The sequence below is a fragment of the Carica papaya genome, chromosome 9 (assembly GCF_054855325.1).
Source record: "Carica papaya isolate Zhongbai chromosome 9, ASM5485532v1, whole genome shotgun sequence".
Lineage (NCBI taxonomy): Eukaryota > Viridiplantae > Streptophyta > Magnoliopsida > Brassicales > Caricaceae > Carica > Carica papaya.
In genome coordinates, this window is record NC_142317.1 from 7,378,182 (window position 1) to 7,401,315 (window position 23,134).

The following is a 23,134-nucleotide window of genomic DNA, read 5'->3' on the forward strand; positions in this document are numbered from 1 at the left end:
TGGTGTCGTTATTTTACCTCTATTTTTTTGGGACATAACATGTATAAAGTGGAAGATTTTGAACATGTCACCGATAGTTTTACTGAGATGTAAATATTTTTTGTACATGGGTTGCATACACTTGATGCTATAGTATTTATACATTACTTATAGTTTTTATCTTAAAAAAAGACACTTTTTGCATGACAAAACCCAAGAGACTAGCTTGACTTCAATATAAAGTTTGGACACATCTATGGTACCATTTACACGGATTTGGCTGTTGGCAATATACCCAAACTTGTATGTTCGGAAATATGTTGATCATATTGTTTCGTGGGGCTATGGTATCATATAGATGGTTTGTTTATCCACACTAATTAAAGTTGAGAGGAATCTTTTTTACTTGTAAGGAAATGTTACTCTCCAAAAATGAGACATCTTCTACGAAGACAAATCTTGATTGGTTAATACTTCACTTAGTCTTGACCGAAACTCTAGGCACATGAAACATTTAGTATTTGTGATTGTTTCCTTTGAGATGGTCTCTTGCTGATGGAAGTGTTCTTGTTTCTTGTAGATTAGACGTTTGAAAGAGCATGTGCTGGTGCAGTTGCCACCCAAGCGCCGGCAAATTATAAGTTTGATGTTGACGAGGTCAGATATTGCAGCAGCGAAGTCTATTGTTAATGAGGTGAACTTTAGTGCTTTCGAAGAGATTGCTACCGAAGATAGAAGGTTAAGGGTTTCAAATAAGCATGATGGTGTGTTTTTGCATCTACTTTTGAGATTTGGAGATCACATATTCAATATTTGTCTTTGTTGTATTGTGCATTCCATGTCACTTTTATAATTCATCAATATTCAAAATATAGTTCATTTTTTGTGGATTTAAGCTTATAGCAGTGCTAAAGAAAACATGTGTAGTGGAAATTACTTGGGTAAATTGTATTATTGGCTTTACTTTCATAGTAAATCTATCAACATGGTTTATTTTTTGAAATAAAAGTGTAAGTATTGTATTGAAATAATGGTGTGCCAAGGGGGCACCTCTCATGTACAAAAGATTTACAAGTTGGTTAGCATATCAACAATGAAACCAAGGTTTTCAAAACAATCAATGTTGTCCTAAAATAGTAGAATCAAAATAATAGAGCCAATTGTCAATGATAATGCTAAATTCTACTTCTTTGCTTTCAAAAGCCCTGTTGTTTCTCCCCTTCCGTATGATCCAGAAAATGGTGAGAGGAATGAGTTTGAGAGATTTCTGTTTGCTGAAGAAGCCTTCCCAAGCAAGGAGTTCGGATGAAATAGATTCATTTCTAACCCAAGACAGCCCCATGAGACCGAGCGCCACAGACCACAGCTTGTGAACCATATTACCTTCAAGTAGGAGATGATTGCGGGATTCTAAGTTGTTCTTGCAGAGAAAACATCTATTGACAATAGGAATCCCTCTCTTCATGAAATTGTCTAAAGTGAGAATGCAACTTTTTGCAGCCTCCCAAGCGAAAAAGGAAATTCTGGTAGTAGCTCCTGCTTTCCATATAATATTGTGAAGAAACAAATGTCCACTGTTGCTAGTATTTCCGGCCATCAGGTTTATAGGAATTGATATTATAAACATGTGTGGTAGGAAATACTTGTGTGAGCCTCTTTACCACACTAATCGAGCTTTAAATCTCAAAGTCCCATTAGATTTATGTTTCACAGTAAACAGCCACCTAGAGCCTACTGGTTTATCTTCCGCCAAAAGGTTGGCAGGTTCCCATGTCTCCCCTGTCAAACCTCTCATATCATCATCAACAGCTGCCTTCCACTTTGAATTCGTCATAGCTTCTTGCAAACTCTGTGGAATAGAATCAGAAGACAATGATGATATAAAGACTCTATAGAAACGTGATAGCTTGGTAAAAGGTGTTTGGTATATGTACCAGTCCATTTTCTAACTTCAATGGGAACATTAAGATCATCACTACTGGAATTTGGTTTTATTAAGCCTTTAGGTGACTCATTTTGGAGAAATAAATTTGGTTTTAACTAAGCCTTTACCTAAAAATGAATTTGTAGTTCTATTGAGCTGAACTCAAGCTTCTATATGAAATGTGAAAGGTTTCATTTAACTAAGTGGTCAATCTTCACAAAAAACTCATGCTGGGAAGCTTATTTTTCATGTTGAGGTTGTAAATTTGATCCGAGAACAAAAAATGGTTCGTAAGTCAACATAAGTAATCTCCAATTCAAGTTAATTGCTTGACTAAGCTACTTCAATTGGTAATTGGGTTAACTGTTGTTTGAGTAATGATATGATTATTGGGTGCCATCTTGAGAATATTAGTTATACTCACTCGCCCTGTGCATTTCCACATGCGTATTTTACCTTTTGGTCACAAGTCAGCTGGTGGAGGTAGTCTCAATTCTGAAAAACTCTCTAATGAAGAACTTGGTGTTGCAAAACTCGTTGGATTTCGCTCATGGCTTTCGATACACCCGCTCATGGCTGACTCAGATGCTGCAACAATGTTGGATTTGAATATGAGCTCTTGCAAGATGATAGTTTTTGCTCATCATCATAGAGTTCTTGATGGCATACAGGTTAGTTTTTGTTTCTTTTATATTTTAATTTTGGTGCATGTTATTCAATTAGTTTAAGGCCCTATGGTTACTGATGTATAGCCTATAATTTGAGGGTGCTTAGTGCCAAAGTCTTACGATGAATAATTTGAGGAGGTGGGAAAGACTCTTTATCAATTGGTTGTCCAATGTGTTTCCAGGAAAGTGTATTCCTTAGATCTTTTTCTTTCTTTGGTGAGTTGAGGCTAAAAGGTTATGATATTCATATTTTTCCTTCATAAACCTGTCCTGTGCAGCCAGTGACTTGATTAGGGATGAATTATGGGCTTAGGTTGGTATTAGGGTGTACAGGACCGGGAGAAAGCTTATTTCCCTTATTCCATTTGCTATCATTTCAATTATTTAGAAAGAGAGTGACAAGAGGGTTTTTCAGTGCACTATTTATCCTTTATGCTAGCATTGGAGATCACTGGTTCTATACTATGTTTTTTTTTTAATGATCACACCTTCTTAACAATGAAGAGAATTCAGGGAAATTCATAATATTTTGGTTCTTTCATATTCTATATTTTGGTTCAGTGCATTATTTATCCCATTGGTGCCTTGTTAATATTACTTCTCTTTTTTTCCTCAAGAAAAAGAATATATGACTTGTTTAATCATAGAATTATTTGTATTATTCTGGTTTGAAAGAAAAGTAGATCAAATTAAAATAGGGAGTCTGAAAATTTTCTTGGGTAAGAAATCCATTTAGACTAGTTTGACACGAAGTATAGCTGATGAAGATTGCAATATATAGAAGCAAGACATTACTGGTTTTAAACAAGCATTGTGGCTTCTACTTTTAGTGTGGCATGTTATTATGAGAGGTATTCCTTGGACATGGTAGATGATCACTGGTTTTTCGTCACTGTAAGTGGTACGTACTTGTACTGAAATCAATGTAGTAAAAGGGATCAAATTTTTATCTTTCTTTAGTTGTATTATCTGGCGATTATGAAAGTTGGCAATTGATCTTTAAAGGTAATGCAGGGTCTGAAGCCAGAGAACAGTGAAGGAAGATTTTTGCTTGTGTTTCAACCATAAAATCTACGAACTTGTAGACAAACACCTCCCTATGAAGCCATGTGCTTTCTTACTCTTTCTATTTGTTCAATAATGAATTGATTTGTTGGCATTGAGAATATTTTTGTCACTTCAGAAACAATTTTTAAACAAGTTTGGTTTATAATACCTCTGAAACTTGCTGAATTTTGCTTGATATTAGAATTTCTTGGTCAGTGTTTTCTTGCTCCATCTTGAAAACAGTGAACATATTTCTCCATTGATGCCTGGAGTTTGTGCTGGTTAAGTCATTGGTGCAATTCCAAATGTGGAAGCTATAACTTTTGTATTGACAATAACACATGCTGACAAGATGATAAGAAACTCTAAGTGGACAGACACTTATCCATGAATTTATCCTTGTTATCATCTATCATTCATGCTGATGCTGCTTGCTAACCCAGAGATTGCTGAATAACTGTATTTGTTGAAGTCAATTGAGTATATGGGAGCCATCTAACTTATATAAATGGAATTCTAGAACGAGTTAATATTTTCTGCCTAGTTTTTTTTCGTTATTCCTAGAATAACTTTCTTTAATTTTATGTGAAACTGAACTGGGCATGTTCCCTTCCCCATACTGATGTTTTAGGAATTTTATTATCATCCATCATGGTGATGCCGCTTACTTAACTACAGAGTTTTGAATAACAATATTTGTTAAAGTCAACTGAGTATCTGAGAGGCATCCAAACTTATAAAAATGGAATTTAGAATGAGTTAAATATTTTCTGTGTAGTTTTTTTTTGTTATTCCTAGAACAATTTTCTTTAATTTTAAGTGAGACTGAACTGGGCATGGTCCCTTTCCCCATACAGATGTTTAGGAATTTTATTGTCATCCCATCATCTGATCGTCATTGACGTTTATTTATGCTCTACCATTGTATTGCTTTAATTCCATTGTTTTTTTTAAATTAATCAGGAATTTTTATGTGAGAAAGGCATTGGCTTTGTTCGCATTGATGGAAAAACGCTTGCCAAAGATAGACAGTTGGCCGTGCAGTTGTTTCGATCATCAAATGAGGTATACTCAAGATTTTCACTAATTGAGCTAAGATGCTTTTTCCTCATTATCTGTTATTGTCCCAAATGTTAGCTTTTTACTGAATATAAAGCCTTGAAGTTAAAAATTTATCCTACAATATGTATTTATGTACACTTCAAAAGACTTATTTTCTAGCATCAAGAACTTGATGCTAAGAAGGGCATGGCTCAAGTAAAGGCCCTTTGCAAAAAATGTTTGAAGAAAGAAATGCCTGTAGGTTTTTTCGCTCTCTGGTGGAAAGGAGAAGGAATATTTTATTTTTTTGTTGGAATGATTATAATGAAGCTATTTTATCTTTTATTAGTAAATCTAAAGAATTTGACCAGCTATCTTGTCCAAAATGAAGTTCAAATACAATTTTTATTGTGTCAATATCTGAATCATACTTTTTAGGTCTTTGTGTTCTCATGAGGTGGCTCTGCTATATACATAGTATCAGAATCTATCTTCATGTATTATAACTTAAGATAATTTTCCTTAAGTTCACATTACTTTTTTATTTTTCAGATAAAGATAGCAATTATTGGTATAACTGCTGGCGGTGTTGGACTTGATTTTTCATCAGCACAAAATGTAGTGTTCTTGGAGTTGCCTCAAACTCCTTCAATTATGCTTCAGGTCTAATCAAGTTTTTTCGTCTAATTGTTCTAAATTTTTACTGTGTTCATCCTGTTACATTAATATTTTAGGATATGAAAAATTACTAAATGGGTCCCTAAAGTTTGGGCGTTTGTTACAATTTGATCCCTAATATTGTCATATTTACAATTTGGTCTCATATTTTTTTTATTTGTTCCAAATGTCTAGTTTTCTTCCATTTCCTAATGGAAAAATCTAAAATGGTTAGGTCAAGTTAGGATGTTAAAAAAAATACAAAAAAAATAATTTTGACTTATTAATTAAATAAATAAAAAACCTAGTGTTATTATTAACTTTTAATATATTAATTTCATTAATTAGTCAAATTCGTTCTTTTGAGCAGTTTTTTAAATTATGTGAATATGAGCTAATTATTTTAGCTTTTTCCGTTAGAAAATAAAAGAAAGTTAAGCGTTTGAGACTATTTGAGAACATCAGGGACCAAATTAATGAAAAAAATATTAGGGATCGAATTGTAATAAGTGCCAAACTTCAAGACTAATTTGGTAATTTGTCATTTAGGATAAGGTAAATGAAACTTTATGACTTTTGCATCATATTCTCTTTCATATTCCATATAATTGAAATTTGAAACAACTCAATCTAATAGTTTATCAACATTATATTGAAGTCTTGATTAGCCATTTTCTAGTCTTTAGCAATGTCCAACATCTTCATATCAATGTCTGATACAAATTGCTATCATCCCTAAATAGGATCTGCTTATGGTTGTGCTGGTTGCAAATTCCACTAAACTGTTAAAGAGTTTACTGGACTTTCCTCTCTCATTTTCTGTGCTTAATTGAATGATAAGAGCTCATGAAGAGAGAAGCCTTCAATGTCTTGAGTTTAGAAAGAAAGTACTTTCTAAATTCTGCTCAATGTTTTACTGATAGGAACTGCAAATTTATACACAAGCTTGGAGACAAGATAAGATCTTAAAACAACCTCCAAAGGAATAGGTAACTCCAAACTGTCTGGAATAACCACTTCCCTCTTCTAAGAAAAAAGAAAAAGATAAACAAAGAGTTTACTCTTAAACTGTCAAGGAACTGCAGAAAAGTTAACCGTCTCATGTATAAAATTACTTATTTTACTCATAATCTATAGTCATGTAAGTAGATCAAGTTGCAAAGGACACCGAAGAGACTACCCACTGAACAGTAGGTAACCATCCATCAAAAGAAAGTAAAACATAAACTCAGGAAATTGATATTCTGAAATTACTGAACAATAAATCAGATCAGAAAAAAACTAAGAGCTCAGGTGGTCCTCAGTGCTCCCCTTGCAGCCATGTGTAAAATGTTGGTACACCTTGCCACTGGATGTGCCCGCTTCAATCTGTTTCCCTTTGCTGACCTGTAGAGACTGATTTGAACAAGCCACACAGCGACTAATTGGCCAGAGTTGTCATCAATGATTGATGATCTTTTTTTTGGAACAAAATGGGTTTAGACGTCAAGCAATAACGCATTAGCTAGAGTGAGAAGCTAGCGCATCTAGTCTAATGTCTGCAAGGGGAACCATTCATATCTATAGTACTGTACTTCGCAATTAAGACGAACATCTAAGTGACAATGGCTATTGTGCGACTTTCCTTCTTACATTCGGAATACTCCTTGACATGATATAGCAGTGGCTTCATGAATTTTATGTAGAAAAGTACTGGAATCAGTATTAGTGTTTCTTCTAATTAAAAAAAAGGATTGATTTTGTTCCTCTTTTCCTGTCTTCCCAGATGACTCTGGTCTTTAGTCATTGTCTGTGTATCTTTTTGGACTACACGCAGATTGCTGTGAGATGTTGGCAAATTGTTCATAGGAAAATGCAGCTGTTTTGAGCTCCTTGTTTTTATGAGTTACATCCATTTTTCTAGGAAATTTCCCTGGAAATACTTACTTTTTTCTTCTCTTCGAGTACTTGCACTAAATTTCTGCTCTATTGTCTTTTCAGTGAATTATCCTTGGTCTGTCCTTGCTGGGCTTTACTGATTTTTTCTTCATGTGCTTAATTTAATTCTATATTGAAGGCTGAGGATAGAGCTCACAGGCGAGGACAAACAAAAGCCGTCAACATTTATATCTTCTGTGCAAAGGTGCTCTCTTTTTTCTTTAGTTTGATTTATTCCTAGGTGCAATCACATCCTTCTCCTCCACATGTAAATGACAGTTTTCAGATTGCAGGATACAACAGATGAGTCGCATTGGAAAAACTTGAACAGGAGACTGCACCATGTTTCATCCACAACGAATGGAAAATATGATGCTGTACATGAAATAGCAGTATGTATCTGGTGTTCTTTGTCTTTTTTTTTTTTTTTTGAAAAAAATTGTTATTGAGATTCTCTTTTCAGATTGCACCTTTAGTAAAGCCAGGCTCCTGAATCAGTTTGAAAATGTTTCTGGAAATGCAAAATCCCTTATTAGTCTAATCTCCACATAGTTGAGGAGAAAAGTTCTTGACTAGTAGTGGCTTTGTTTGTAAGAATGTCTAGTCAGTGAACTAGAGAACTATTCTGAAGATGAGTTTGTTTCTCATGGGAGTTAATTGGATGATTAGCAATCTAACTATTAATCAGTCACAAACTTGACTGGTTATGGGGCTTCCCAGATGACCAAAAATTTCGTACTCTAGTTCCTTTTCCATGTTTTTAGATAGTGTGATTAAAAAGAAATAGAGAGCTTTTGAAAGGCTGGAAACTCAATTTGGATACTTACAGAAAGATGGCTTCATACTTTGAACTTTTTAGTTGACCGTGTAGATCCTGAGTCTTAGAGATATTTTCAATTGTAAACGAATAAATAATAAGCTTTTCTCTTACTTAGGTGGGACTTAATTGGGGCCCTCTTATTGATTTTTTTTTTTGAAAATTTTCTTTTCTTATTAAAGAATTTTGGGGAAAATTCGCAGCTTTTCCTTAATTCATTTTTCTCCCTATTAATTTACTGAATCACCCTTGCAATTACAAGCGTATAGTTAGTAAGTGAATGTCGTTCTTGATGTTGGAAAGGTTATTAGTAACCGAAGGGTGTAGGAACCTTTGTGGGATAAAATTCCTTTGGTCTAATTGGAATGTCCATTTCTAAGGGCATTTAAGTTGTTTTTTGTGTGATTACATTCAAGGCCATATTGACACTTGCCACAAAGCCTTCAAAGTTGTACTGTAGGAGAAGGGTAAAAAGGGAAATAAATGTACAGGGTAAAATGGGAAAAACACGCATAAGGGTGAAAATGTCATTTCAACCTTAGAAGAATCTGGAAGGTGTCTGTAGGGTTTCGGTGGGTCTGTTTGCTGGCTGTTGCAACCAACACCAGGTGTTGTAACCAAAATCTGTTGCATTGGTTGCAACCAATGCAACTATCTTATCTGTAATGGGCCGACACGTCTAACAAACCAGCACGTCCGACCCCTGATTTCGCATGTAAATAGTCTGGATTCAATGAAGAAATCATTGAAGAATTGAAACCTAAATCTCTTCTCTCTTTTGGGCTCTCTATTTCTCTGTCTATCTCCTAGTCTCTTTCTCTCTATCTCTCTCTGTTCTCTCTCCTCTCTCTCTCTCTCTCTCTCTCTCTCTCGTTCTCTAAACCAAATTTACTTACCCGGACAAGTTGGAATCACGAGTAAGGGTTCTGACAACACTATCGAGGAAGAAAACGCTATGAACTCAATTTGGTGAAATTCCTTTATTTCTGGTTGAAATATCATTTCTAAGGGAATTTACAAGACTATGAGCTTGGTTTGCTGGAGCACATTCTTTCTCCCTGTGAAGTTAGAAGAACCAGGAGAAACTCAAGTAGGTGTACGTATAGGTTGAAAAAAATCAGGCCTTTGATCTCTATGGTTTTTTTCTCCTTTTCCAATAACAGTTATTCTTTCTGGAATGTGGCTGACAATTTTGGCTTGTTTTAAGAGCTTATATGAATGCTAATGATTTCATGACTAACAGATTTTGTTAATACAAAAAATAAATGAACATTTTTTCGTTTGTACTATTCGTTTGGTTGATACTTGGTTATTGTTTCTCCTTTTGTTCTTAAGTAAGATTAAATCACGTAATGTAATATCAGATCTCATATGTGGGGTTTTCAGGTTGAAGGTGTCTCGTATCTAGAACCAACCAAGGAAAGTTGTCATAATCAAGTCTTACAAAAAACAGAATCTGGTCTGCATTCTGCAGAATTGGAGTTGCATTCCTCTCGTCTACCGCAGGATTTGCAACTTTCTGAAGCAGTTCATGAGGAAGCTCCTGAAATGAATGACAGATATGAAGAAAGGAGTGTATCTGATGACAGTTCAGCCCAGGCTGATGTTCTTCATTTCAAGGTAAAACTTTGACCCCAAAATTTTTGAAAATAATCTTTTTATGTAATGGTGTCAAATGTTCCATATAACTCCTTTAATTTTGTTGTGAGTTTTGTTTTTTTTTTTTAGTTTGGCAAGGAAGTTGAAATTTTTAGTTGAACAGGCAGAGCTAGTTCCAGAGCTGGAAGTGGCCAAACTTCATCCTTCAATTGAAATTGTGGCAAATCTTTATGATGGTGGGGTTAGACCTCCAGGCACAGATGCTCCTAATAAGCCAAATGAACAATGCGAAGAGAATTATCAAATTGGAAAAGTACAAGTATGTTTTCTTTTTGTAACGGAGATTATGAACCCATTTTTCTTCTTTGAGATGTAGGAATTTCATAATCATTTTGAAAGTACAGGAGCATGTCATTGATCCTCAAACAATCAAAATTGATGGTAACTCAGTTCAACATATTGAAGCTGATTGTTGCTCTAATAAAGTAGATTGGCTGCGGTTTGAGGTAAGATCCATGCTGGTTGTAAAAGTATCCTTATGCGCAGGCTAAAATAATAATTTAGTCCCCGCAATTTATTTTTGTTGAAATAAGCCCTTGCCTCTATTTTTTGTCCAAATTAGTTTCTATGCTTCTGAAAAGTGTTCGATTTAATCATTATCTGTTATTAACTGTTTACACTGTTAAGTTACGCTATTGTCAAATTTTATGTAACACCTTTTGATTGAGTAGTTTGTAAGTATAATGTCACATCGGATGCCCCATGTCATCTGCCATAACATTCAAAAAATGTGGACCAGTTCAGACCGGTCCACAAGTTAAGCAAAAACTCATTATATAAAAAAAATACCTCTTTTCTACCTCACACCCCACACTTCTCATTTTCTTTGCTCCAAAGCAAACCAGCGTCCCCGAAGAAGGGAAGCTGCTGGTCACTCTGGCTCATCACTGGTGGTCATCACAATCTTCTCTTTTGAACTGTTTGTTGGCCAGTCATCTGAATAGTATTTAACAGCCACACGTTTCCTTCAGAATCCAGAAGGAGATTCTTTTCTGAAGGGCACAATTCCCTTGACGGAAGCTTTTCTGGGATAGTGATCTCCTTCGAAGAAGAAAAGATTCACAAGAGACTTGGGTTGGGTTTTCATCTCACCTCTCTTCTTTGTAATTTTTACTTTATTATAATTAGAAAATTACTTCTCCCTGTAATTTTTTCCCATCTTTTACTCTAAAGTCCGAAAATTATTTCATATGTTTTCATCTTTAATAGCCATGAATAGAGTTGTTATTACAGAAGAGAGACTGTATGATCGGATTCCTTGTGTTCTGTTCTGATTGGAAAGGGTTTGAGTTATGCCTGAGCTTCGCCATGGAGTCTGCTGAGGCTGTGCCACTGCAGCTGCAAAACAGCAGCAGTGGCAGTAGCAGTAGGAGGACTAGAAGAAGAATCTGAGACAATAGAATCCAATCCACCTTGCTTGATGCTGTCTCCTGTCACCTTGGTCTAATGCCTTTCCTTTCTAGCAATGTTCTCAATGGTTGGAAAACCAAGTTCTTATTTGAGAGCCCTTGCAAGCTGTTGAATCAAGTTGAAAAAATGTGTATCATGTTTGTTGTTGAACTGTAAACTGATCAACCTTGCCAAAACCAATGTTCTACTGAAATCCAGATGTCTTGGGGTTTGTGGAGCTAGTCTTAGTTTGTCTTAATTCCATATGATTGTCCAGGGATTCAGATTTGGGATTATGTATTCCAATGTAGAATGTTCCTAGTAAGGAGCTGTAGCTTTCTTAGCAATGAAAATATAGTGACTCATGCAAGATGTTAAGAATAACAATGTCTTCTAGTAAGTTACGTTGAATGCAAAAGAACATGAAGATTGTTTTCACACCCTCCACCTTGACCTTTCCATGAAAGACGTGTAAAACAGAGATCATTCATAGGTCTGTTATAGCCAAACCCTCAGACATGTAAAACAGAGATCATTTATAGCTCTTTGTAGGAATTCCATAAGGAGATTCATGTAATACTGGTTGAAGCAGTTGTACGTTATTTAGAAACTCAGATTTGGTCTTTCTACAATTAGGTACTTGTTGAATGCGAAAAAACTGAAGGTCAGTTAATGCCTCCATCTGAAGGCTGCTTAAAAATGCTATCATTCAAATTTCAGCTCAAGCCAAATTTGCTCAAATTTCCATAACAAGACTTGTTGATTTTGGTTTTAACTACTGTGTCAGAATGAAACTTGTTTTACTTATGTGGTGCCGATTGTTGTCTTGTTAGCTTGAATGTCTCTTTAGAATTATAGAATGGTGCCAACATGACTAATCATATCTAGCATTAATGACCTGCAACGTTGTGGCTCAAATGACATTCATTGACAACTCAAATTTTCAACTTCGCCAATCTTAAGTTGTGATCACTTTGAATGTTCTTTAGTTTATCTTCGTTCCAACTAATAGAACATATGATATTTATATCTTGTTCCTGTAATTGGCTGTCATATTTTCAGGTCAGCCAGTATACTGGAAGAATCCATTTATATTCCTGCATCTCAGGAAGAGACTCAAGACCAAAACCGCTTTTCGAAAATTTCCGTCCAGAGGACCTTGAATCAGAAAATTTCCCTTCAGCCATCAATAAGGACACAGTCTCGGAATCTGTCAAAGACAACCCAGCATATAGGCATGCTCTTCTGGAATTTGTCAATGAGTGGAACAAGCTAAGGCCTATTGAACAAAAGAAACTATTTGGAAAACCTTTGCAACTACCTTTGTCTGTTGAGCTATGCTACTTGAGTGAAAATATTAGCCACAACAAAGGGGTAATTCCAAAAGTGCTCTTCTTCTGTAACTATATTTTTTGTTTCCACTGCTTATCATGTACTTGTAAATGCTTTTCATAATTTATTGCAATTTGTTCTCGTTACTCCTGAAAACAGGGACTGCTGAAGGGTGGAAGCAAACGGAGAAGTACACCCTTGTATGAGATTAGTCTTCCTTTACCATCAGATGCTGTGTGGAAAAAAGTCCATATTCGTAGTGGCCACAAAAAGATGGAGAAAGAATACACTCAGGGCTGGACACTGAAAGACGAACCACTCTGCAAGCTTTGCCAAAAACCCTGCACGTAAGTCCAGATTGATGCTTTCTTTCTGTAAAAATTCCAGGTGAAATTGTTTTCTTTGTGAAGTTTTTGAGAATGGGAAAATTCTCAAAATTTCCTTTTATTTCTTTCATTCATCGGGTTGCCATTATATAGGCAGATGGAAGAGAATAAAACAAAAATAACAACCTTCCTCAACGGAAGGAATAAACGTAAAATATCAGAGGGCATCCCCAGCTGCCATACTTCATACCTGCACAAAAAGACAAAAAAGGAGAATAACAGAAGAAAAGGTAAAATGGTAAAAAGATGGAAAGAGACTGGTTTTACAATATTTCTACACTTTGATTTCAGGGGCAGAAGTGCCAAAGAACCAGAATATTTTGAGGATCTTTTTTGTAATCTTGGCTGCTTTGAAGAGTACCGCATAAGAACAAGCAATGGATTCCTCCGTCAGGTAAGGATATATATCAACTGAGTGAAACAATAATTGGTTTCAATTTAACTGTTCGTTACATGAATCAGACTGTCTGATTGCAAAATCATTGGGAGTTTTTAAAGTTGGAAGTATCATTCCTTTGATATTTTATTCTTAAGCTTCTATTTATTTAGTAATTTCATAACTAATCATGGTGATTTTGAGATTTTAGCAACTTTTTCAAATAGAACATGGCATCTGCACAAATTGCCAGTTGGATTGTCATCAACTTGTGAAGCGCTTAAAACCTTTATTGCTGGAGAAACGACTGAAATACATTGAGCAAGTTGCACCAAAATTGGCCAGCCGGAAAACCTTGTGAGTCTAATTGAATAATGGTGTTCTTTTCCTACTTGATGCAGAATGTTCAGTTTCTAAGGCTTTTGTTTTTTTCGTGAAAGCAGTTGTAAAGTTTATGTTAATCTATGATCAGGTGGTGTACTTGTGGTTGTTGAGCTTATACTGTCTACTGTGCATCTTAAGTAGAAACTTAATGAACTCTGTTTGGAGAATAGGATATAGTACATGAAAGATTTTTCTGTGCCTAATATTTTACCTTGTATGGATTAGGCCTGATGTATGTTAGGAAAATATATCTTAAAACATGCTAACTTTTCCATGTGATTTCCTGCAGGCTCAACAAACTTGTCAATGATCCAACTGAGGGGAATGCATGGCATGCAGATCACATCATTCCTGTATACCGAGGTGGAGGTATGATATTATTAAATATTTTCTGGTTGAAGTTATTCTCCCTAGAAAGATCCTCTCTCAGTTTGATTGACGTTCCACATTCATTTTTAAGTTGTCTCCCTATTGATAATAGTTCTACAATGGTCTACCACAATATATTCCTAAGTTTGAAGGTGAATGGGACTTGTTACTATGACTTTATGTGATTGATATCTCACTCTGGCGATATGCTCCATTGTGTGGTTAATTCAGTTCAATATGTTTAGTTTTTGGTATAGAGTTCAGTTCATCTAGGAGTTTGCTTACTTAGTTTTGTTTGGTTTTCAGTATAAAGTTTGTTCACAGGGGGAATGCTTAATCCGGCTTGGTCCATTCAGTTTTCAGTTTCGGTTTTGGTTTTGCAAAATAAGAGTAACCTGTGTTCAATTCAGTTTTCAGTTTTCACTTATAAAATTGATTTAACCTAATACTGAACTCTTAATGATATTTTAGAAAATTAGTTTCAGTTTATTCAGTTTTCAGTATGGTCTTCTGTTCATATGGAGTATGCTTAATTTGGTTAGGTTTTTGGTTTCGGTCTCGGTTTTTGCAAATTGAGAATGCTCACTATTCTGTTCAGTTTTCGGTTTTCATAGTAAAAAATCTGATGTAATTGAAAAACCAAACATTTAAAGGTACTTTTCAAAATTTTTACAATATTAGGGCTATATTTTGTGAAACCTTCTAAAAATTCAAAGTATATGAGAAATTAGATTTGTATTTTAATATGTATATTGTTTGATTTGGAAACTTAAAAAACTCATGAACCATTTGATATATGAATTTTGACTATTAATAATTTATATGCTTTTTAAGCTGTATCAGGGTTCTCTGTCATTAACCCTACTTTGAGTTAAAACAGATTATATTTTGGGAAATTTTAGAGTTTAGGTTATAATGCAAATTTTAGAGTTTGAGCCTTAATAGATTTACATTTTGGGAGATTAGTATGACCAATGTTCATTGCATCAAATAGAATCACAATGTCATCTGTACATGAGGTCTATATTCATATATCATAACATATGAATAGTAAGCAATACCATTCTTCTTAAGAGGAAAATAAAATATGCAGTATTTCCAGAGAAGGTAGTGTGCTGTTGTCAAAAAATTAATATAATTTCATTTTTAATCAGGATTTGCTGGGATAAAGATAAATCATTAGGTAGAAACTCTTCGTTGGTGACAAGCTAGTGGAAAACTGGAGCATATATATTCGCAATTCAAATTTCATAAATCAAGTACTTTTAGTATCTCGAAACTTACTTTTGAAATAAATTTACATGATAAATGAAGGAATTTATTGTATCTACATAACAATTTTTTATCTATGTTGGGTATGAAGTTCCTTTACATGGTTACTGTTAGAATAATATAAAATCGATTACGGAATATTTTAATGTAATTATTAATTGATTTTCTAGTATTAATAGGGTGATTTATATTTACATATATAAATCCCTCTTCATATATATATATATCTCTAAAACTTATGGAATGAAACAAAAAATATGTAGTATTTTTCTTCTCTAACTCTTTACATAGTATCAGAGGTACGGTTAGGATTAGAGTTTTAGGGGTCAGAATACATAAGACCAAAAAAGGATTGGATAACCCATTTCTGGCACTGGAGGAAGTCGACCACTGATCTCCGGCCAGTTCAGAGTGTGGGCAGTATAGTGGTGTATGAAGAAGAGGAGGAGGTTGTTTGTGCGGCTGTTTGAAGTCGCAGAGTCGGGTTTGTCGGCTGTTTGCGCAGAAGTTTGAAGTCGTGGTGTTATGTGTCCCATCTGAAGTCAGAAGGTGAAGGGAAGCTCAGCCGATCGATTCTGAGCACGAAACCAGAAGGCCGGAGCGGAGAAAACCCGAGGGTGAGCAGATTGCGTGACAACAAGTTTTTTTCTGTTCTCTAGCGCGATTTAGGGCGATTTTGGAAGTTACATTCCAGATTCAGGTGTGTATTTTTGTTTTGTGGTGATTTCCAGCCGAAGGGAGGTTGGTTGGCATTTTTCAATGGCGATAAGTGTTTTTATGGCTACGGCGCATGACTCTTCCGCAGCAGCGTGTGAGGCGATGATCGGTGTTCGGTGGTGGCAGTATGGTTCTTGATTTTGTGTGATAGGAGGTATTATTTTTTTTCAAAATTTCTGATTTATTTGCTGTATTTTTCGTGCATCTCTGACTGCTGTGTTTTGGATATTCTGAGTGATATCTTTGTAGTCTATGAATTAAAATAAGTGATAATATTGTCTGCTATTATTGTTGTGAACGAGAGCACATAAGACGATGTTGTAAGAAATTGCAGAATTGTAATCGGATGACACAAACTGCGAATATTGTTACTGCTGTTACTACTACTAGCTTATCTTGTGAGAGAATTGTTATTATTTCAACTGACAAATATGTTAAATTCTCTCAATATCAGAAATTTTTAAATAAATTTAATGTTTTTACTGAATCAGAGAAAAAATATATTATCTGTTCATCGGACAGATGAGTGATTAACTCTGTTACTACAGATCATATGACAGGTAATTTTAATATTTTTTTTAGTTTTTGATCACATAAATCACTTTTTCCTGTAACTATTGCTGATGGGTTGTCCTATAACATTGTGGATTCTTGGACCACAAAATCAAATTCATCTATTACTCTATCATTTGTATTAAGTTTATCTAAACTTGCCTTCAATTTGATTTTTGTGAGTAATGTTAATAAAGATTTGAATTGTTGTATTACATTTTTTCCTGATCACTGTGTTCTTCAAAATCTTACGACGAAGCAGATTATTGGTAAAGAAATATATCAGACAGTCTTTACATTCTTGATATTTGGGCGTCTTGATCGGTTGTCTGCTCTAGTGTTATCTTTCCATTTGAAGTACATTTTCAATTAAGACACCATTCTCTACCTGTGTTGAGGAAATTATGTACTCAGTTCCATGATGTACTTTCACTGGATTGTGAGTCATGTTGGTTTGTAAAATATTACTGTATTCTATCAGGTCCTAGGGTCAATAGACGACCTGAGTTTGCTTTTGAGTTACTTAATTATGATGTTTGGAATTGTTATCCTGTTATGTTTAAAGCAATTTTAAGTATTTTGTTATCTTTATGGATAATTTCTCTCGAATGATTTGAATATATTTTATGAAAAATTATTCTGAAATATTTTCTCACTTTTTTGCTTTTTATGTTGAAGTGAAAACACAATTCAATGTTTATGAGCGTGGAAAATATTTCACACTCATTTTAGACATGCATCACTCAGGACGAGATCTTTAAGCAATTCTCGTGTGTTGATAAATCATTTCAAAATGGAGTTGTTAAGAGAAAGAATAAACATTTACTTGAAACAGCTCGAGTCTTCTTGTTTTAAACGGAAGTCTCTAAGCAATTATGAGTTGATGTTGTTTCCATGGTATCTTTCTTGATTAATCATATGTTATCTACAGTACTTGATTGAGATGTTTCTTATAGTCTTTTTTTTTTCAAACAAATCTTTGTTTCCGGTGCAATTTAAGATATTTAGTAGCACTTGTTATATTTGAGATGTGCGATTTAGTATGATAAAATTGGACCAAATGACTTTAAAGTGTATATTTTTGGGATATTCTCGCCTTAAAAAAGGATACCAGTGCTACTCTAAAGATCTCAATTGATACTTGGTATCAACTGATGTGGTCTTTTTAGAGAATACATCATTTTTCTTCTCATTATCCAAGTTTATAAGTTAGAGGGCAGATGATGAGTGAGTCATCATAAGTTCACACAGGTGCCTCTACTGAGCAAATAGATAATAGTATTTCTCCGAATGATGTGTTTTCTTCCTACTTGAGCAAGTTGATGATAATGGTAGTGTGCCTCTGACCCAAATACCATCACCAATTGTTCATGTTTATTTAAGAAGATAACAGATTGCGCCAGATCCATCATCATTTGATTCTTTCTCACAAGACCTTGATATTCCCATTGGTCTCGTGAAGGTAAATGTCAGTGTACCATTCCTATGTCAACTTATCTCATTGCTAATTTTGTTTCGTTTGACCATCTGTTTTCTTAGTTTAGCTGTTTCATTGTTTCTATAGATTCGATTTATATACCCAAGAAAGTTAAGAAAATTTTGAATCATTTTGGTTGGCATAATGTGATGCTTGAGAAGATAAATGTTTTCGATGAAAATCATACTTGGAATTTGGTGGATTTACCTAAAAAAAAAAGGTCGTGGGGTGCAAATGAGTTTTATCAGTCAAAGTAAACCCAGATACCTCAGACTTATGGGGTTGATTATTCGGATACGTTCTCTCCGGTGGCCAATTTTACATCTATTCGTTTATTCATCTTTATTATGGCATCTCGAAATTGGCCTTTACACCAGTTGGATATCAAGAGTAGATTCCTTTATGGTGATCTCCTAGAAGAAGTGTATATAAAGCAACCACTTGGGTTTATCGTTCAGAGGGAGTACGAGAAAGTTTGTTATTTAAAGAAATCTTTGTATGTTTTGAATCAGAGTTCTTGTGCATGATTTGGTAAATTTAGTGAAATAATTCTGGAATTTGGGCTGAAGAATAGTAAGTGTGATCATTCAATCTTTTATAAACAATCAACAGTTGGTCTTATACTTTTTGTTTTCTATGTTGATGATATTGTCATTACAGGAGATGACTGTGCAGGAATATTCTCTCTCAAATTATTCGTGCATGCCAAGTTTCACACCAAAGACTTGAATCAGTTAAAATATTTTTTAGGAGTAGAAGTAATAAGAAGAAAGAAATGGATTTTCTTGTCTCAAAGAAAATATGTATTTGATCTATTTGCAGAAACTGAAAAGTTGGAAGTTAAACCATGTAACACATCAGTGGTACTAAATGTACACCTTATTAAAGATGATGGTAACCCCCTTGATGATCTGGAAAGATACATATGATTAGTTGGAAAACTAAATTATCTCATAGTGACTCGTTTAGATATTGAATATCCTGTCAGTGTTGTTAGTTAATTTATCTATGTACTTACAGTCAAACATTGCAAGACTTAGAAACAAATTTTGTGCTACCTAAAAGGTGTTCTAAGACTTGGTATATTATTTAACAATCATGGACGCACTCACATTGAATGATTTGCAGATGCTGATTGGATTGGATTTAAAATTGAAAAAAGATCCATTACAGGTTATTGTGTTTTCGTTGGTGGAAACTTGGTATCATGGAGGAATAAGAAGCAGGCCGTTGTGTCCTGATATAATACAGAGTCCGAATACAGAGTTATGGCTCAGTTCACATATGAAGTTTTATAAATACAACACCTCTTAGCGGAAATGGGTTTGAATTCCATATTACCTGCAAAACTCTGGTGTGATAATCAAGTTTCTCTTTATATTGCCTCAAATTCGGTGTATTATGAAAGAATCAAACATATCGATATTGATTGTCACTTTATTTTTTAGAAGATTTATGAGAACTTGATTTCTACCGGTTATGTAAAAATAGGGGAATAATTAGGTGATATATTTACAAAAGGTTTGAATAGTATCCGAATTGAGTATATTCGTAACAAGCTGGACATAATTAATAGTTATGCTTCAATTTGAGGAGTGTTAGAATATTATAAAATATATTACATAATATTTTTATGTAATTATTAGTTGATTTCTAGCATCAATAGAATAATTTATATTTCCATATATAAATCCATCTTCTATATATATACTTCTAAAATCTATGGAATGAAATACAAGAAATATATAGAATTTTTCTTCTCTAACTCTTTACAGTTATTATTTGAGTTTCTTATGTTACCATATTAATCCTTTTTAGGTGAGTGCATGCTAGAAAACATGAGGACTTTGTGCGTAGCCTGCCATTCAGATGTTACTATGGCACAGCGTGCTGAACGTCAGGCAACAAGGATCAAAGCAAGGAAACGACTTAAAGTTATGTTGAATAATTCGGATAATCTTGGAAATACAGAAGAAAGCATCACTCAAGTGCAGGTATTCTCTGAGGACAGGGATCTCATCTGTCATAGTATCTCAAACTTGCATGCCCTGTGCATTTGGTATATATGCATCATCATGCACTAGGCCCTGCTGTTGTTATGTTCAAGCTAAATAAACCCGTCTTTCAAATTTGAAAGCGCTGGAATCGAAGTAGCTTCCTCATGCTTTTTTAATAGAAGTAAAATTATCTGAATTTCCTGTCTTTATGCTTTTTAGTTGTCTTTTTTTTTTCTGAAGTATTCCTTAGAAGCACAGAGGAAAACCGCCGTGTTTATTTTCACTCTTCAACTTAGATTAGGCTGTTGAAGATGTTTATTTCTCTTTATGTATTGTATAAAAGATTGGTTGGCTATCCTTTTCGTAAGATTAGTGGATCTTTCTCCTTTACTTTCTTCTTGTATAAAAAAAGGCAAATAAACCTTTTCAAGTTCAGTGCTATTTCCATTACTGGGATGACTTTGATGGTTTACAATGTAAGTTTTAAGTATTAAACTGATGTATCTAAGTAATCTCAGGATAAGGAGTGTTCAGAAATGCTGGAGAAATTTGAGGAGGAACTTTTAGTTGCAGTTCCTGGAAGTGCTTATGCTGTTTCTCATAACTTGGATGTATCCTCTAAAAGCTGAACAGAGAGATGAGTCAAGATGACTTTTCCTTCAGTATGGTAATGCAACTTCCCCTGTCCCTGCTGTGTTCTTAAGCATCGGTACCATATTTTGTGAGAGATTTTTTGTAACTGGGAAAACAATCTGCCAATTCAATGCCAATTCAATTTTTTATTTTTATTTATCTTGTGATGATAAAATTTAAATATTTATTCTATTAAAAAATTACTAATATTATATTTTGAATACTATAATGTTTTTTTTTTTTTTTTTTCACTTTTGTTAGTTTTCATGCATATTTTAATTCAACGGATCTACCAATAAATTAATATAATCAAGCCCCATGATGTTAAAAAAATAGAAAGAAAATTAAAATTGAGAAATTATTAAATAAAAAATAATCTGAGATAAAGTATAATATCAGGTCAAGAAAATATCTGGGCCCACGGACCAGCCTACACAAGCGTGGCCCTTCGAATAATTTTCTTGGTAATCTTCAATGAGGCAAAACATGAGAAACGTCGTCGTTTAAGGACAAAAATAAATAAAAGAGAAACATATGGAGAAATGGGAAGCACTTAGCCTGTGAACTGAGGATGCTGAAAGAGAGAGAGGTGATTGGCAATCCCTTGGGCGTACCCGCGAAGACAGTGTTGATGGCTCTGCAGGCGCGCCTTGCGCGATGAGCAACACCTGAAGCTGGTATAACTTGCAGGCACGGGTGCGATTTCACAAGGTTTGGTTTTTAAACAAAGCGAAAGCCTAGGGTTTTGGGAGGGAAATTGAAAGGAAAAAGGGATCCAAAAATCAGGAGGAGGTCGAACTGAGACTGCAGAGGACAGAGCTTGGCGGTGGTTTATTTGATCATATAAAGAACGCAAGAAAGAAGAGTAGTGGTTGACAGATTTAAGCAGGTAAAATCGTGTCAATGTAGAATGTAGTGGTTTTAATGAGTACGAAATGCCGATTCACCTATTTTTTATTTGCTCAATTGAGTTTTTCTTTTTCGACAATATAATTGCCTGGGCTGATGAGATTCTGCTGTTGTTCTTATGGGATGGCTTGGTTTCCGAATCTGCTTTTTCGGCATTTGGGTGATTGATTCCATCTGTTTTTCATGCTTACCGGAACATTCAACACCATCATTTCCGGTGGTTGTTTTCTTTGTCTGAAAGAGAGTGAATCTTCTTAATTTTCTACTTTGGTTTCCTTCAGCTAGATGGCTTTGAAATTCAGCACTAAACCTTTACGAAAATTCATGTCCCTTATCCCTTCAGCTACCTATGGAAAGAAAGAAATAGAAGAATTTCTGAGGTTAATTTCCTTTCCTTTTGATAGGAATACAGATCACCAGATCCAGACTTAGTATGTGTTGTTCAAAAGTCATTCTTTTTGTTATGGGACGACCCCTTGGATATTTTGATTGAATCTATTTTATAGGTTTTCCCTTTGTTCGAGTAGCATGCTCTTGGTGCTTTGAATAATTTTCTTCTCTATTTGAAAAACAAAAAAGAATATCATGACTGAGTTATGGGACCATCAAAAGGAATGTTCTAATGATAATTCAAGTACTTCACTGCTATTGGTTAGCATTTTAATGTGAAGCATGCTAGTTTATACACGTTTGTTGAAATATACAGTAACACTTCAAGTCTCACTAATAAACTAACTGACCTCAAACTTCCAGAATTGTTAGAGGATGACAGTTCTGAAGAGGTACGTGCTAAGGTTGTTCATATCATTGAAGTACATTACAGCTAACGTGGTAGACAGAAACAACGGCAGGATAGTTGCCACAGCATCAACAGTTGAACATGCCATTAAAGGCTCGCTCGAATGTGGTCGGTCTTGCAATGCCAAGGCGGCAGCCATTGTTGGAGAGGTGTTGGCCATGAGACTGAAGGTTGATGGTCTTGAAGAGGGTCAGGGAAGAGGAATACACGTAGATGCAAACAAAGAGGTGGAGAAGAAAGGGTTTAAGAACCGCACTAAAGTATGGGCTCTTGTCAATGCCCTTAAGAACAATGGGGTCAAACTCATTCTTGATGATAATGATGATAGTATTTCTCGGCCTAACTTCTGATGCATTTTTGCTCCCTTTTGTATGTGTTAATAGTTCTGAAGAGTAGTGGTTTTGATAATAAATGTTATGAGGCTTCTGTATTGAAGTTATTTTTTATTTTATTTGAAGGGAAAGTCTATTGTCAACAAAGCAGCAAAGTGAAGCCAAGATATCGACAAGGCTGCTTGTAAGGTTCTTGTCAAAAGAAAAAGGTTGACCTTTAACAAACAATAACATGTGCCAAAGATTTCAGGTTCTACCAAAAAACAAATCAGTTCTAATCCAAAGTTGTTCAATTTCTTTCTTTCCAAATTATCCACAGGAATGGAAAAACGAAGCAGAAAGATCAACCTCTCTTTATTAGACTTGAGGTATTGGCATGCTGGATCATGAATGGTCCTAATCCATTGTGAGGAAATTCCCCAAATAAAATTGAAAAAGACCGTAAATTACTCTGGTGGTCGCCAAAATTTTTTCTATATTTAAAGTGGCAGATTGAAATTA

General features: G+C 34.7%; 2 protein-coding genes across 6 annotated transcripts in view; both read left to right on the plus strand.

Moving 5' to 3' along the window:
* The window catches only part of LOC110811135 (SNF2 domain-containing protein / helicase domain-containing protein / HNH endonuclease domain-containing protein), a 29,562-nt gene extending 8,746 nt beyond the window's left edge, over nucleotides 1–20,816 (plus strand). For 2 of the 5 annotated variants that reach the window (XM_088210830.1, XM_088210832.1), the window contains 16 exons: nucleotides 560–743; nucleotides 2,378–2,574; nucleotides 4,582–4,683; nucleotides 5,212–5,322; nucleotides 7,373–7,438; nucleotides 7,527–7,625; nucleotides 9,437–9,670; nucleotides 9,813–9,968; nucleotides 10,054–10,155; nucleotides 12,161–12,472; nucleotides 12,590–12,777; nucleotides 13,108–13,210; nucleotides 13,404–13,549; nucleotides 13,866–13,945; nucleotides 19,782–19,957; nucleotides 20,479–20,816. In XM_088210830.1, the coding sequence (XP_088066956.1) occupies nucleotides 560–743; nucleotides 2,378–2,574; nucleotides 4,582–4,683; nucleotides 5,212–5,322; nucleotides 7,373–7,438; nucleotides 7,527–7,625; nucleotides 9,437–9,670; nucleotides 9,813–9,968; nucleotides 10,054–10,155; nucleotides 12,161–12,472; nucleotides 12,590–12,777; nucleotides 13,108–13,210; nucleotides 13,404–13,549; nucleotides 13,866–13,945; nucleotides 19,782–19,957; nucleotides 20,479–20,589 (2,367 nt within the window). In that variant the 3' untranslated portion in view covers nucleotides 20,590–20,816. Of the gene's footprint in view, nucleotides 1–559; nucleotides 744–2,373; nucleotides 2,575–4,581; nucleotides 4,684–5,211; nucleotides 5,323–7,372; nucleotides 7,439–7,526; nucleotides 7,626–9,436; nucleotides 9,671–9,812; nucleotides 9,969–10,053; nucleotides 10,156–12,160; nucleotides 12,473–12,589; nucleotides 12,778–13,107; nucleotides 13,211–13,403; nucleotides 13,550–13,865; nucleotides 13,946–15,099; nucleotides 15,835–15,948; nucleotides 16,089–19,781; nucleotides 19,958–20,478 lie in introns of those variants that run through there. The other 3 variants (XR_015816119.1, XM_088210831.1, XR_015816120.1) reach the window with 3 other exon arrangements.
* Nucleotides 20,817–21,114: 298 nt separating this feature from the next.
* Nucleotides 21,115–22,736, plus strand: LOC110811133 (Ribosomal L18p/L5e family protein). Its single transcript, XM_022037528.2, has 2 exons — nucleotides 21,115–21,482; nucleotides 22,256–22,736. The coding sequence occupies exon 2, from the start codon at nucleotides 22,268–22,270 to the stop codon at nucleotides 22,649–22,651; it is 384 nt and encodes a 127-aa protein (XP_021893220.1). The 5' UTR covers nucleotides 21,115–21,482; nucleotides 22,256–22,267; the 3' UTR covers nucleotides 22,652–22,736.
* The last annotated feature ends 398 nt before the right edge of the window (nucleotides 22,737–23,134 follow it).